The following is a 15785-nucleotide window of genomic DNA, read 5'->3' as shown; positions in this document are numbered from 1 at the left end:
GACTTTGTGTGACCGCAGAGCCCCGTCTTAGGGTCCAGCGAGCCCCAGGTTGAAGCCCTTCCTTACGGCTGAATCTGGAGGCGGGCGGGGGGTGGTTCGATGGATGAAGGGGGGCAGGGGCCCGGGGTCCTGAGCCATTTACCATCTCTGCCTCCTTTGATGACTTTGCAACTGTCTGCAACCCCTCTGTGCCTCCCAGAGTTCCAGCAGTGAGGAGGGGTGAGGGAGTGGTGGGGAGAGAAGGCTGGTGGGGCAGGCTTGACTTCTCAGGCATATGGCCCTTTCACAGCGGCTTTGTGGGGCGCCGACGGGTGGCCTGCCTGCCTTTTCCTCGCCGCGGCCCCAGCTGCTGTTTCCTCTTCGCTGACCTTGAGCCCTCGAGCCAGGCCTCCCCGGGCCCAGCTTCCTGAGGGCCTGTCTCCTTCGCTGGCCCTTCGTGCCTGCCAGCCCTTGTATCCGAGCCCGCTGCACCCCTCTCCTCTGCGGGCACCACCGGCATCTGGGACGGCCTCCCCTGGGGAAAGAGGGTGCGGGCGGTCTGTGGGCGTGCTGGGGTTTGTGCGGAGCGCTCGCCATAGGAGAACAAGGAAGGGAACAAGGGAGGGACCGCCGTTCACGCAGTCGTTGGTTCATACACGCATTCCTTCCTTGCCTTTGTGTTTCGTGCCACGCAAACGTGCTTGCCTCTGGAGGGTACGGAGGTAGATGAAGTTCTCGTCGTTTGCAGACACCCGTGATGACAGCCGCGATAGCGACAATAACAGCTCGCGTTCATTGAGCGCTTACTGTATACCTGGCACCGTTTTAAACCCTTGTCTTGGGGCAAGTCATGTAACCTTCACGCCCGACGCCTCTGTTCCTACTTTCCTCGCTTTACAGACGAGGAAACTGGCCCAGAGGAGGGGGCGTGGCCTTCCTGAGTTGATCGTTGGGACAAAAGCACCGCGTGGTATGTTTTGAGGCTCCCACGCGGGCAGCCGCACCAGCACCCTGAGGAGCAGAGGCGCACGGAGTTCTTATTCCCGGGGCTGGACGGGGAGATGGAGATTCCAAGGGGACACGTGACATGCTCAGGGTCACACCGCAGGTCAAGGCGTGAGTCTGGAGGGCCAGGCCCACTCCCACCCCACCCCACCACCCCCCCGGGCCCCAGGCTCTCCGAATGAGAGGAGAGACCGGGCCTGGAGGTATAGCTGCTCAGACGGGTGCCCCTGCATCCCACCACTGTCGCATTTTAGCAGTGACGAAAGTGAGGCTCCGATGTTCAACAACGCGCCCAGCACCTGTAGCTTGTTGGAGGCAGATCCCGAACGCAAGCTCAGGCCCCTCCGACCTCCCAGCTTCTGTCCCGGCTGCCCGCCTGTGTCTGCCCGTGGCTGCCTGGCCACACTCTGTAAGGTGGGACCCAGTTGGGGCACCTGGGTGGCTCAGTCGGTTGAGCGTCCGACTTTGGCCCAGGTCATGATTTCGCGGTTTCTGAGTTCGAGCCCCGCGTCGGGCTCTGTGCTGACAGCTCGGAGCCTGGAGCCTGCTTCCGATTCTGTGTCTCCCTCTCTCTATCCCTCTCCCACTCATGCTCTCTCTCTGTGTCTCTCTCTCTCAAAAATGAATAAACATTAAAAAAAAAGATGGGACCCAGTTGTTAGGCTTCCTTTAAGGTTCCGATCTAGTGAGCTCTGTTCTCTGCTCAGCACCAAGCATTGCTTTTTCTGGCCTTACAGGAGGCTGGTGAGTAAATGACAGAAATAGCCCGACAAAGAGATACAGGAAAACTGTGATTATTTTCAAGATTGTCTTCAAATCCCAGGAAGAGAGTTAAAGGGGATGGTGAGCTGAGACCCTCCTAAGTGCCTTAAAACGTCCTGCCTTCTCCCCTCCCCTACTCCACAGCTGCTGTCCCCTTCCAGAACTCCCCATTTGCTGCATATGACGCCAACAGGTTAAAGAGACCGAGTTGGAAGGACCCTTGTGACGTCGTTAGTTTCAACCTCCTGCCTTAACAGGGACACCTTACTTTTGAATTCTCTGCACCCAGATAGTTGCAGCCCTCCAGAAACCCTCCCTTCTCTCTCACATGTGACTTGTGCTTGGTTCACGGTTCCATGCAGAAAGAGTTGTGGTTGCATCATGAGAAAATGTGGCTCTGAATTCTGGCAGCTTAACTACACAGTACCGTTTCAAACAGTACTATTTCCTTTTTCCTTGATAGGCCCCCTCTTAGCAGGGATGTATAAAGAGTGCCCTCTAGTGCCTGAGAACAGTACCAGGCCGTTAGCAGAGAAGCGGTGATCAGAGAACACCCCACAGGGGCCCCACATTTTGTAATGCAAATTACATACCTGCAGTTTCAAGTTTAAAAAAAAAAAAAAGCAGCCTGATGGGGTCGGATAGGGACGCTGCTCCTGGAGAAAGAAACGTTTTGTCAGGTTTAGGTTGTGAATGTAAACTCTCACTAATACAGGGAGAGTTGGGAGAGTGAAGTTGGGCCCGTTGACTCGTTGGTGAGAAATAGCAGAGGACGTGGAGTCAGACGGAAACCCCCCCACCTCTCCAGTGCCTCCCAGCCCCCCCCCCCGAGGGGGTCTCCCGGAAAGCAGGGCTGAAGCGTGGACGGTTTTGCTGAGCCCCAGCAATGAGCGCACAGAGATGGCTGTGTCAGAGTCAGATGGCGGAGAGCGAGCTCGGAAGGCTTTCCAAGCTGATCAGAAAGGCCGAGGAGCAGTGACAGCTAGCATTGGCTGAGCACTGCTGTCCCTGACACGGTTTCCTGTGCCTTCGTGTGCTCATTTATTTACTCGTTCGTTCGTTCATGCAACAGATACTTGGGTGGCCACTTTGTGCCAAGCACTGGGTATTTATCAGTGAACAAGAAAGATGAAACCACCCAGCCTCATGGAGCTCTGATTACGGCCAGGACAATGTGGGGAGGGCCATAAAATAGAAGAGTTAGCCTATCTAATTGTGATAGGTGTGGTGGAAAAATACAAAGCAAGGAAGGGGGGAGGGCGTCCCTGACATCATCCGTATTTTACATGTGCGGAATCCACAGAATCCGGGCAAACTGCGTCAGGAACCTTTGCTCTTAAATAGCCCGCTCTACATTGGCCTGGACACCTGCTCGCTGCAGGGGGGGGGGGCATGGGGAGGGTGCTGCAAGCAGAGGGCACAGCCTATGCAAAGGCCTGTGGTTGTTGGAGTGGGAGATGGTTGCTGGAGTCCAGGGAATGAGGAAGAGGGCATACAGGGGCGGGGCAGGGTGGGTTCGGAGCCAACAGGGATTCTGATGGCCCTGGCCCTGGTGCTGGGCTGGTTGCATGGGAGGCGTTGCCGACAGAGGAAGAGGGTGTGGAGGAAGAGGGCCAGGCCTTCGATCCGGACACCTGGGTGGCAGTGCTGGATGGGCACCTGAGGCAAGTTGGGGCACTCGTGGTGGACAGGAGGGGCTCACTTCCGGGGAGCTTTCACGCGGGGTCCGAGCGAGCCCTGCCCCTCGGCCCAGCCGGGTTGCCCGGCCCTTCTGTGCGGCCGGGCTCCCTCAGACGTTCCCAGCCTCACGCACCGCACGGCACGCCGGTTACAGCTGAGCAGTTCTGCGGAGGGGCCGGGAGGGCTCCCACCATGGCCCTGGCTCGCCGGGCCCCCAGCTGAGCTGTAAATGACTTTTCCATTTTCCGAGACCTGCGCCCAGGCCTGTTTGGTATTCAGGGACGCCGGGCCCACACTCGCCAGCTCTCGGCTCTGCCCGAATTACTTGATTAAAACGCATATCAACTATTATGTGATTCGTTTCTCTGCCGCAGCTCGAGCCGGGCCTATGTTAAAACTGTAATAAAGGCTGAGTTTGGAGGCAGCGGGTGGGGGGGGGGCAAAGGAGCAGGGGTGGGAGGGCGTCTCTGGGTCGGGGGAGGGGGTCGGGGGGAGCTGAGAGAAGGACCCCCGACCTCAAGGCCACTGCTGGCTTCCTCGAATCTAGATGACAGGGACCTGCAGACGGTCAGCTCCCCTCCTGCCTCCTGAGAAAGTCGGTAGGTGTAGCAATCGTGACCATCTCATTTCCCGTCTTTTCCTCTGGCAGAAGGGAAAGCAGGGAATGTTTGGGGGTGAGGGTAGAGAGCAAGCCGCGTTGGCTTTCGCGCTCAGAAATGGAATTCTCCATCGCCTGGGAGTTCTCTGTTGCAAAGCTGGCTCTCGCTAGGCTGTGAGTCCCGAGTCCTGGGTTTTCTTCGCAGCCTCCCTGCCCCTGGGCTCCACTGACCATCTGAAAATGGGGCTGATACTGCCTGCTGGGCCCTCCATGGTTATTGGGAGAGTCTGGAGTGGGGACAGTGACAGAGCTTGGAAACCATAGGGTGTGGCACACACGCGTAGGGTGGTGACCGCTGCCGTGTGTCGGGGGCCAAAGGAACTTTGTAATTGTACTCCCAGGCCCTGTTCGTCTAAGACGCCCTTATTGAGCACCTGCTGTGTCCCAGGCATAGGCTCTGCTCCACGCAGGGATCTCCCAGTCCAGTCGGACCGAGAGACCCATAGACAGGCAGGTTGGGTGTCCCCCGATGAGCTTTGAGAGCCCGAGAGTGCGTGTGCAGACCAGCCTGGACATGCTCAGGGAGCGGGGGAAGGCTACCCATGAATTGCATTGTGCTGGGTAAGCAGGAGCGAGCCCAGTGGAAGGGGGTGTGGTGTTCCAGGTAGAGGAAGCTCACGGTCAAAGTCAAAGGCATGGATGTCTGAGACGGCCCCGGCTTGGCCATTTAAGGGTGCCAAGAGCTGGCCAGAGAAACTCGTGGAGTGACAGGGTGGGCCTGAGCACGTGGGCAGGGCTGACAGTGGGGGGCTTGGGGGGGGCGCCTCACTGGCCTTGCTGAGGCTTCCGGAGTCATCCGCCGTGGGAGCTGGCAAGCTTGGAAGGAGAGGCAGAGGCTGAAGAAGCAGCCGTGGAAGATGCTCCCCGGTGACTCTCTACCCACGTCCATCCACCTCGCCTAGGCTGGCCTCTGTCCTGAGCGGACCTCAGTCCTGCCCACCCTTAAGCTTTTTTTTTTTTTTTTTTTTTTTTAATTTTTTTTTTTCAACATTTATTTATTTTTGGGACAGAGAGAGACAGAGCATGAACGGGGGAGGGGCAGAGAGAGAGGGAGACACAGAATTGGAAACAGGCTCCAGGCTCTGAGCCATCAGCCCAGAGCCCGACGCGGGGCTCGAACTCACGGACCGCGAGATCGTGACCTGGCTGAAGTCGGACGCTTAACCGACTGCGCCACCCAGGCGCCCCCCCACCCTTAAGCTTTGACAAACCAGATGGCTCCTGTCACCCTTCCTGTCCCTCATTCATTCTGTTCTCAGGGGGCTCTGAGGCTCTTTCAAGTCCTGTCGCTGTCTTGTGTTCTGTGCCTGTCCTGGCCCCAGTTCCTACGGAAGCAGGGTTTCCTTCAGTAGACTGGGAAATTCCCAGAATAGGGATGGTACCTCCTCCATCAGATTGGGAGCTTCCTAAGACACAGGCTGTTTTTCCCCCAGAAGATTGGGAGGTGGGGCTGTTTCTTCCCTGCTCGGGATTGGACTCCCCACGTCCCTGAGCAGAAACCAGGAACCCAGAGAGAAGGCCCGTCGCCATATCCCTCTGTCTTGGGGCTATCCCCACACCTGTACCGGCTCTGTCCCACCCCCTTCGGGACCTTTCCATCTCACAGCTGTGTGGGGGGAGAGGGCGGGAGCTGCTGCTGGCCAGGAGGCTGCCCCCCCACCCCCACCCCAAATCCAGCCTGTGTCTAATGAACGTGCTTCACGTCCACTCTGCCCACGTGGCCCCCTTCCCCGTGCCCCTCCGGGTTATGCAGTGCATTTCGGGATTGAATCCCTGGGACTGGGTGTATTTGGCTCTGAGCCCCAGCTGTGCTGAGGAAGGTGCCCCAGGATGCCTACTGTGCCCCCACAGCCTCCTCTCAGTGACGGGAAGCTGGGCAGCCGGGAAAGGAGAGAGGAGGGGGTTAGATCTGACCCCAGGTCTCTGCCTTTAGGGATGAGTAATGACGGGAGGGCTTCCCTGCCACTGGTTCCCTTGTCCTGTGGCGTCACGATCAAAGGCAACCTGGCAGTGACCAATCAAAATCACAGACGACTGCCCAATGGCCAAGAGAGCAGGATGGAGGGGAGGGGACCTGGGGCAGAGGAGCGTTGCTCAAGACCGGATGACATCCCGGCTGTGGATGGAGCCCCATGACAACGTTGCCCATCGTGCACTTTGCCGTGCCAGGCTTTTGTACGTGCTCTTCCCGCGGCCTGGGATGCCTGTCCCCTCACCTAACATCTCAGAGGCCATATGCGGTGTTTGGGGGAAGAAGGAGGGTGTCCCTTGTGGGCGAGGCCTACCCCTATTCGGATAACAGACATTTAAAGCAGTTGAGCAAGGACGGCGTGGGGGCGGGCAACAGGAGAGCAGGAGGCCGGTGTGCCCCTTTCCTGAGAGACTCTGGGCAGGTCACGCTGCTTCTTGGTGACTCCGTTTCCCCCGTCTGCAGTGGGCTCACATGATCTCTGAGGCTCTTCCTGCTTGACTCCGGCTGAACGCCGTGAGCACAGTGTCCCCAGCCCGGGCGCAGCACTGTCGCTCCAGTGACCGAGTGGATGACGAAACATGAAGTGCTTCCAGAAATTCCCAAAATGGGATGCTAGGCGAGGGGGAGGGAGAACTGAAGGCAAAAGAAGAAAGAGAGAGAAAGCAGGAGTGGGAGGAAGGTCACCACTGACCGCCTACTTCCTCTTTCCCTCTCCCTTCCTTGGTCTCCTCTTCTCCTGGCCCTCCTCTGTGCTGCCCATAGTCCCCCAGGGTCCACGGAGGGTGCAGCTCCAGAGTCCCGGCCAGGCCACTCCTTGCTGGCATTCCCTCTGCTGGACCAAGATGGGTAAGAGGCACAGGACTGATGGAGTCGGGAAGCCAGTCTTCAGCTCTGAGGCCAAGGAGCTTGACCAAGCCCTTCCTGCAACCTCTCTAGCCTGGACCTGGGGTAGGCAGATTGCTGGCCTGATAGCCCCGTCCAGGGATGAGAAGTAAGCTGGCCGCAGACTCCTGGGCTCTCTCTGCACAGGAAGCAAAGGCTTTTCTCCATCCCCAGGCTCCTGGGTGGAAATCAGTGGGGACTCTCAGGTAGGGGCCATGGTCACGACCAAGGTCATCAGGTAAGGTCTCTTCCAGCCTGGAGGGTTACTCAGAGATCCTGAAGCAACCCAGGAAGGGCCTGGGTACAGAAGTCACCTAGTCCAAACGCTTCATGTTATAAATGGGGGAAACTGAGGCCCAAGGAGGGAAGGTAGCCTTCTTAGGGTCACGGTTCTGGGCGTTTAGGGGCAGAACCAGGTATGGAATCAAAGCTGCCCTAAGCACGTGCATTTGCTCTGTCTCCCTCCCTCCCTTTCTCCTGGCCCTCCTCCTTTCGTTTTTGCAGCATTTTCCTTGAAAACAATAGCATTGCTGCTTAAATGGTCATTATTTTATTTTATTTTGTTTGTTTGTTTATTTATTTATTTATTTATTTATTTATTTATTTATATATATTTTATTTATTTTTGAGAGAGACAGAGACAGCATGCGAATGGGTTAGGGGCAGAGAGAGGGAGCCACAGAATCCGAAGCAGGCTCCAGGCTCCGAGCCATCAGCCCAGAGCCCAACGAGGGGCTCGAACTCACGAGCCGTGAGTTGGAAGTCGGAAGCTCCACCGACGGAGCCACCCGGGCGCCCCTAAATGGTCATCATTTTAAAAATACTAACTATAGGGGCGCCTGGGTGGCGCAGTCGGCTAAGCGTCCGACATCAGCCAGGTCACGATCTCGTGGTCCGTGAGTTCGAGCCCCGCGTCGGGCTCTGGGCTGATGGTTCGGAGCCTGGAGCCTGTTTCCGATTCTGTGTCTCCCTCTCTCTCTGCCCCTCCCCCGTTCATGCTCTGTCTCTCTCTGTCCCAAAAATAAATAAAAAACGTTGAAAAAAAAATTAAAAAAAAATACTAACTATAAACAAGTGTAAAGAAAAAAAAACAAACAAAAGCTCTGTCACCCTGAAGGTTAACGTTTGTTAATCTTTTGAGCACGGTGTTCCGGAATGTGTCACGCGCGCTTTTTCCGAAAGCGGGATCTGTCTTTGCGCGCCGGTTGGTGCCTCGCCTTTTTCTTAGAGTCAGGTGTATGGAGGTATCACTAACGCGCAGCCAACTTCTCCCATTTTGGAGAATATCGTTCTAGGAATTTCAGCAAAGGTATTTCGTCACGAAACTACCCTGAGTCTTTGGTCATAGACATCCTTCTCTGTCAGTGGAACTAACCTAAATACCCAACGATAGGGGATTAAAAAAAAAAATTTAGTTGTGCCAGGAAGTATTTAACCAATCCCCTCGGGTTGGGCACGGAGGTTGCTTCCCCCCCTTCACCGTGATGAGCAGAGCTGCGGGGAACATACTTGCCCTTGTACTCAGGAGGGGTCTGGCTGTCCGCGCGGCAGGGGTCGGAAGGCGGGCACGTGGCGCTACTCCGTCTCACTAGGCCCTCACCCTCTCCCTCCCTCTCGCCTGCCTGCAGGGAACCGGCTGGACGAGGGCTCGGACGTGGAGTCGGAACCCGACCTCCCTCTGAAGCGCAAGCAGCGTCGAAGTCGGACCACATTCACGGCCGAGCAGCTGGAAGAGCTGGAGAAGGCCTTCGAGAGGACTCACTACCCGGACATCTACACCCGCGAGGAGCTGGCGCAGAGGACCAAGCTGACGGAGGCGCGTGTCCAGGTGAGGCGGCGCCTCGGGTGTTGGCGGGCATATCGAAGAGGCGGGAACGGAGAGGGTTGGAGGTGTGGCCGGGGTCCCAGGGTTTAGGGGGCCCCCAGGGGGTTCTGCAGCAGGTGGTCCGGGGACCTTGTAGACGAGGAATGCCCCTGGCACTTGATGCAGACTAAGCGGGCAGCAAGCGTCGGTTGACCGGCTGGGCCAGCGGTAGGCAGCCCTGGGCAGCCAGGAGCTGCAGTGAGGTCCTGCTGGAGAGCAGTCATCCCTTCCGAGATGGGCCGGAGGACAGGAAGCACAAAAGTCTCCAAATCTCCGATGAGGGGAGGAAGTGATTAGGAGGAAATTTTCTGAAGGGCCCAGCTTCTTAGGACAGGTAATGAGTTTCCCGTCGCAGGAAGCATGTGAGCACACCGGGCAGGCTTGTTCCTGGTGGGTTGGAAGCATCAGAGGAAGGATGGGCAGACCTCGGACGCCCCCATCCACACCCTCAAGGGGGTGGGTCCTCATCGGCGGGGCTGGGGGAAGGGAGGGCGGCGAAAGCAGCACCTGCCTGGGCTCGCAGGCCCTCACCTGCCACCTGGCCCCAGCGGGGGAGGGAATGGCCTCCTCTCCCCAGGTCGGGGAGGAAGTGAGAGAGGGTCATGATGGCTAGCTCCTGGGGGAATGCGTTCCCGGCCTGTCTTCCTCATAAACGGGGGAGGCGGGTCTGCGGGAGGGGCCACCCCAGACTGCTCACTGGGCACTTCCAGCGGGGAACCCGGCTTTGCTAGGCGCCCACCTTGCCCCAGCCCTCCTCACGCATGACCCGGCGGAACGTCAGGCCACCTTGTCAGGCAGGTCACCTCCAGGCAGGCCGCAGGTGCAGAAGCAGCAGGCCTAGAGAAGCGACAGAGCTCGGCTGGGGCTGAGCTGGGCCGGAACTCGGGCCTGGCAGGTACCAAAGCCAAGGTCTTTCCATGCGGAAGGAAGAAGCTGCCTCAGAGGCCGGGACCTCAAAGCCGTGGGGCAAGATCTAGGAGCAACTGGCACTTAAGCGCTCCGGGAACCGGTGTACCTCCCTCCGCCCTCCCCACCCCCACTGCTGGAGCGGGGGGTCCTTGGCTGCCTTTGAGGGAGACCCCGAGGGGAAGGGGGCAGGCGGCAGCAGCCAGCTTGTCTCATTCTCTCCCCTCCTCTCCAGGGTGATATCTGAGCCTGGCCTGGGCTCCGGGCCTCCCTCCCCCCGCTCTGATCGTCCTGCAGCTGTTCTCCTGGGCACATTCCTGGGTGCTTTCTCATTCCCACGTCTGGCGGCCGCGGCTGCTTCCCATCACCTTGAAGCCTGACCGCTCCTTGTAAAATTTCCTGGCTGTCAGGGCAATGCTTTTATTGGCCCAGGGGACCCAGAAACAGGTGTCACTCAAGGTCCAAGGAGGGAGGGGGGCTGGGAGCAGGGGGAGCAGCAAGAGGCCGGGCAGACCCACAGTGTGGGGGCCCAGGCAGCCTCCTGCACATGCTGACTCCCGTAACACCCTGTGGGCTTCTCCAGGGCAGTGAGTGTGCCCAACCTTGGCCTGAGAACTTAGCGCGATCCCAGCAGAGGAGGGATCGATTATACGTTGGGTTTTTAACAAATGACCAAAGCTGACCAAAGACATCAAGACCAGGATGATAGAACATTTGGCCCGGAGAAGCGATTTGGAGGACGGGGCTGCTCTAAGAGGCCCCGGAGGGTGGGACCAGGGCCAGTCGGGGAACGTCCCCAGGCCTACATAAAGGTCCGCAGGGACTGGGAACCGCAGGCCTAGGTTTCTCTTGGTCTCTGTATCACCTTCAATAGATCTGTTTCCTTTCTTGAGACTCACTCAGTGTCTCATCTATAAATAAAGGAATGGAACGAAATGGTCACTGCGGCTCCTTAAAGTTCTAGGATCCTCACTTATTTTTTTTTTTCATTTTCTTTTGATGTTTTGTTAATTTTTGAGAGAGAGCGAGAGAGACAGGGTGCAAACGGGAGGAGCAGACACAGAGGGAGACACAGATTCCGAAGCAGGCTCCAGGCTCCGAGCTGTCAGCACACGGGGCTTGAACTCACGAACCGTGAGGTCGTGACTTGAGCCGAAGTCGGACCCTTGACCGACTGAGCCACCCAGGCGCCCCTAGGAATTTTGTTTATTGACAACCAGAGCTGCCTTGTGAGGTGATGAGATCCCCATTCCTGGAAGTGTGTAAGGCAAAATACAGCGTGCCATCAACCAGAAACCCTAGCTTCTGCTAGGGTTCCTGCTGTGGACGGTAGGGCAGAGACCTCCAAGCCTCCCGAGCACCGCTGAGACTCTATGGATCTGAGGTCTCGGGTGTCGGATTCTAAAAGTCTGTGATTCTGGGATTCCGCAGTCCTGAGACGTCTCGTGTCAGTGGCCCGGGGAGATGGTGAAGGGGTCCCGAGTGGGCTCAGAGCCAGACACTGAGGTGTGAATCCCAGCCCCAGCACTTACACCTGCAGCCTCAGTTTCCTTATCTGCAAAGTGGAGGTGACAGGAAGAGTCTACCTTGTTCTAAGGAGAAATGCTTACCTGTAAAAAACCACACATTCCGCATTAGGAGGTGCCTGGCACACAGGAGCTCCAGAAGTAGGGTACGTTCTTAGTAAAACTCCACCTGCTCTTTCCAATCCTGGCCACCCTGGAAACCCCCAGTTCGTTCAGCTGGCACTCATTTATTGAGCACCTACTCTGTGCCGACGCTGTTGCGGGCCCCGGGGAGTCAGCAGACAGAAACCGCTGTCACGGAGCTGACGCTTGCATGAACAAGGACACAGGTAAACGTGTCAGGCGGGGTTCCGGTAACTCAAATGCGTTGCCTCCCTCTGGCTCTGCTCCAGCCCTGCTTCTGAAGCCTGCAGGGTGATACTTGGCTTCCCTAGTGTCCAGGGGAGACACCGTGTCTCAGCTGGCGGAAAGCCACCAGGAAGGGTGGGAAAGGGGGCATCAGGCAGGAGGACGTGTGCCTGGGGACCAGTAACCTTTCTCTGGAGGAGCCTTCACTGCTGAATAGCGAGGGGCCAAGCCCGACCTTGTATCCGTCTTCCTCGGAGGTGGACAGATCCGCTGTGTCCCAAGTACCAAGATCTCTGAGCCTGTGTGTTTCCCCCAGAAGCAGAAGCCTCCCTGAGAGGAATCCCATTTGAGAAGCACTGGAGGGACTCATCACTAATTAACAACTAGGACTGGACCTTTCCCTCACAGTAGATAACGCTTATCGGACACTTCTCATTTGCGGGGCACGATGCTCAGTGTTCCACGTACATGGTCACTGTCATCCTCCCCGTGACGTTAGGAGGCAGGTATGATCAGTCTCTCCATTTCCAGCTGAGAAAACCTGAGGGAAGAAATTTCCTAGACAGTTAATCAGCAGGGTCGGGACTTGAACCCAAGTCTGCCTGTCATGTTCTTTTCTTCTGTGCTTCGTGGAGAGAAGGACCAGATGGAATGTTCAGCCCCGTAAACAGCTGCTTCCTATGGCATCGTGTTCCCAGTGCTGGGTGTTGTGGGAAGGATCAAAAGTGGATAATAAAACTCAGCGTCTGCTTTCAAAGAACTCAGCCCTGATCAGGGGTTTTGGTGCAGGGGTGTGTCTGTGTGGGGAGAGGGGAGGGCGGAGGGGGTGATGGGGCTTACCCCTGTCCCTTCTGGAGCCTCTAGGCTCCCCTCTGTGAATGGGCAGCTTACACTGGATGCCAGCTAAGAGCTCGGCCATCAGAGAGTCCCCACCAGAATGATAGCTGTAGATGTGGTTCTAAGCGCTTGGCCTGTGTTAAGTCAGTCACTTGACGTCCCGGGAGGCAGTGGTTCTCTGCCTTGTCTGTTGTGTGCCCGGGGCACAGGGCAGCTTGAGGGCTAGGACGGTCCCGTCCATCTCTCTATCCTTCACATCTCACTTGGCATAGAGCACAGTCCCAGTAAAGGTTCGTGATGAGAAGGAGGGAAGTAAGGAAGCAAGGAAAGAGAAGGAAAGGATAGGGAAGGACAGAAGGGGAAGAACTTTTCCAACTCTCTTTGGTATTCTTTATCCGAGGGAAGGATGACCCACAGGCAGCTGCGATGTGCCAATCGGGAATGGCGTGTCCCACGCCTGCGTCATTCTCCATCTGACTTCAAGGTTTTTGCTACATATGTGTATCATCCAAATTGCTATTTGTTTTTATTTTATTTATTTTATTTCCACGAACCGCGAGATCATGACCTGAGCGGAAGGCGGACGCTTAACTGACCGAGCCACCCAGGCACCCCACTATTTGCTTTTAAAATAAAATCAATGTATGTTATTTTTTCAAATGATTATTTATTTTTGAGAGAGAGGGACAGACAGTGTGAGCGGAAGAGAGACAGAGAGAGACACAGAATCCAAAGCAGGCTCCAGGCTCTGAGCCATCAGCACAGAGCCCGACGCGGGGCTCGAACCCACGAACCGCGAGATCATGACCTGAGCGGAAGTCGGACGCTTAACTGACTGAGCCACCCCGGCGCCCCCAAATCAATATATTTGAAAATAAAAGTGTCTCTCACTGTCACATAAGGCAGGCAGCTGGAAACACACATCAGGGAAGACTAAACAACACTGATGGGGGACTTGCTGGAAAACATCAGCTGCGGATGCGCTTTTCTGTGTGTTCAAGAGGAAGCTCAGCACGGGTGTCAGTGAGGCACCGAGGATAAGTTAGCACCAAGCCCGGACCTTGTCTTCCACACGCCCAGAAGGCCCGGAGGAGGAGTGGAGGGGCTCAGGGTTACTGAATGTCTGTGTCACTGCCATCTGGGATGTCCCTCCCTTGTAGAAGGAGGAAACGTTGAATGGGAACAAAAATGTGCCCCATACCCTCTCCCAGAAGCGGGGAGCGAGGAAACACTGCCCATTCCGCGCCAGTTCAGAAGCCCCTCGGTCAGGACGCCCCTGGGAAGCCCTCCGTGCCCTGGGGAGTGGGGAGAAGCGGGGGCCGCAATTTCATTCCAGAGCCAGTTGTCTCTCCTGACCGGACTGCCTCGTCTCCTTGCTCTGTGCACCCAAAACGAGTCAGAGCCGGCTGCGCTGTTCCTCCAGCTCAGAAAGCTAAACGCGGCTTCTCTCCTCCAGAAGGATCTGGAAGACAAAAGAAACCAGGGGCACAGAAGCACCCCTCCTCTCAGCGGAGGCTGGACGGGTGGGGGGAGGGTCTTAAGTGATCCTGTGCTGCTGAAGGTTGGAGGGGACCCCACCAGGAGGGGCTCCCATCTGAGCTTTGTCGCATCGGCCCTGGCAAAGATACACCAGAGCAAGCTCTGTATTTCCTTGTTCTCTCGTTCATCTGTTCATTCCTTCATTCATTCATTCAACAAGTATTCCGTGTAGATGCAGGAGTTGGCTGCGGGAAGAGTGTCTGGCTTAGAGGGAACGGCATATGCAAAGCCCATATGCTTTCCCATAAGCCTTTTCCTCCTTTTCTGGACCAGAGCTCGTTGCTAAATCCAGACAAGTGACTTCTAGAAAGTCAGACTGATTGAAGTTTGAACCTCAGATTCGTTTCAGCTATAGCTGTGTGGCCTCGGGCAAGTTCTTTGACCTCTGTGAGCCTCAGTTTCCCCTTCTGTGAAATGGGAATAGGAGTACACGTCTCCTGGGTCTACTGGGCCGACGTGAAGCACCAGCACGGGGTGGGGGTGGGGGGGCCTGGCGCAGAGGGTGGGAGGGAGCGTGTGTTAAGACAAGGATGGTCGCCCCCCGAGCAGCTGCGGTGGAGAGAACGTTGCACGGAGTCGCCCAGACGTGGCTGTGTCCCCGACCCGCCCCGTTACGTGGACAGGTCACTCACTACCTCTGCCCCTCAGTTTGCTCATCCGTAAAATGGGGAGAACAATAATAATCCCATAATAATCCCTTCGCTGGGTGGTGGTGAGGCCACGATGGGCTCACACCCACGCAAGTGCGCTGCACTCCGTCCCCGGCCGCGGGAAGGCGGGGATTGGACGCGGGCTGGACACAGGGTGACGGCTCGGGGACCAGTGGTAGCCGTGCCTCAGCTCTCCGCCAGGAGCCAGGCTGAGGGATCCCCGCTCTCTGCTCTCCACCCGCCCAGGTCTGGTTCAGTAATCGCCGCGCCCGTTGGCGGAAGCAGGCAGGAGCCAACCAGCTGGCAGCGTTCAACCACCTTCTGCCAGGGGGCTTCCCGCCCACCGGCATGCCCACGCTGCCCCCCTACCAGCTGCCGGACTCCACCTACCCCACCACCACCATCTCCCAAGGTGAGCGCACGAGATTGTCCTGGCACCTCAGCCGCGCCCTGCCCCCCATTCCTCCCTTCCTTAACTTAGAAGGAACGATAAGGGCTATTTATTTCTTTAACGTTTATTTATCGTCGAGAACAAGCACAAGCAGGGGAGGGACGGGGGGGGAGGGGGACGCAGGATCTGAAGCGGGCTCCCCGAGCTGTCAGCACAGAGCCCGACGCGAGGCTCGAACTCACGGACCGTGAGATCGTGACCTGAGCCGAAGTCGGATGCTCAGCCGACCGAGCCACCCAGCCGCCCCCAAGGGCCATTTTCTTTTTAATGGCCATTTGTCTGTTTGCACGTGCACAGACGATTACCACGGGAACAGTGAGTTCCTGCCTTTGAACTTCTTGGTTTTGCCAACAGGCCACAGAGCATCCCGGTGACGGTTAACAGGTAGCCTTCCCGCACACGTTTAGAACGGAGCTTCTCAAACTGTGAAGTCACATGCATCCGCTGCGGTCTTATTAAAACGCAGAAGTGACAGACAAGGCTACTATCCCTCCCTGGACCCCTCCCTCCATCCTGTCCTCCCCCTCCTCTCTCTCTGCCCCCCGCCCGCCCCGGGGCGCACGTTGGGAGCCCCACTACCTGACATCTGACTCATGACGCCCCTGGGGCTCCCTCTTAAAGGGCTGGCAGGCTGGAGTTCTAGAAACTGAGGAGAGAGGCAGGGGACCCTCCCTATGATTCTTTTTCTCCCCTCCCTATAATTTTTGATGAGAAATTGACGATGAT

General features: G+C 57.1%; 1 protein-coding gene across 2 annotated transcripts in view; it reads left to right on the top strand.

The window, feature by feature from the left end:
• PAX7 (paired box 7) overlaps positions 1-15785 on the top strand; it is a 95761-nt gene that overhangs the window by 43132 nt on the left and 36844 nt on the right. For both annotated transcript variants that reach the window (XM_047085215.1, XM_047085213.1), the window contains exons 5-6: positions 8567-8766; positions 14855-15020. In XM_047085215.1, the coding sequence (XP_046941171.1) occupies positions 8567-8766; positions 14855-15020 (366 nt within the window). The remainder of the gene's footprint in view (positions 1-8566; positions 8767-14854; positions 15021-15785) is intronic.

The sequence above is a fragment of the Lynx rufus genome, unplaced genomic scaffold (assembly GCF_022079265.1).
Source record: "Lynx rufus isolate CCGP_SWC_20201006 ecotype Redwood Valley unplaced genomic scaffold, mLynRuf1.p SCAF_2, whole genome shotgun sequence".
Lineage (NCBI taxonomy): Eukaryota > Metazoa > Chordata > Mammalia > Carnivora > Felidae > Lynx > Lynx rufus.
The sequence above is the reverse complement of the archived record's forward strand: the minus strand, read 5'-3'. Positions and strand labels throughout refer to the sequence as shown.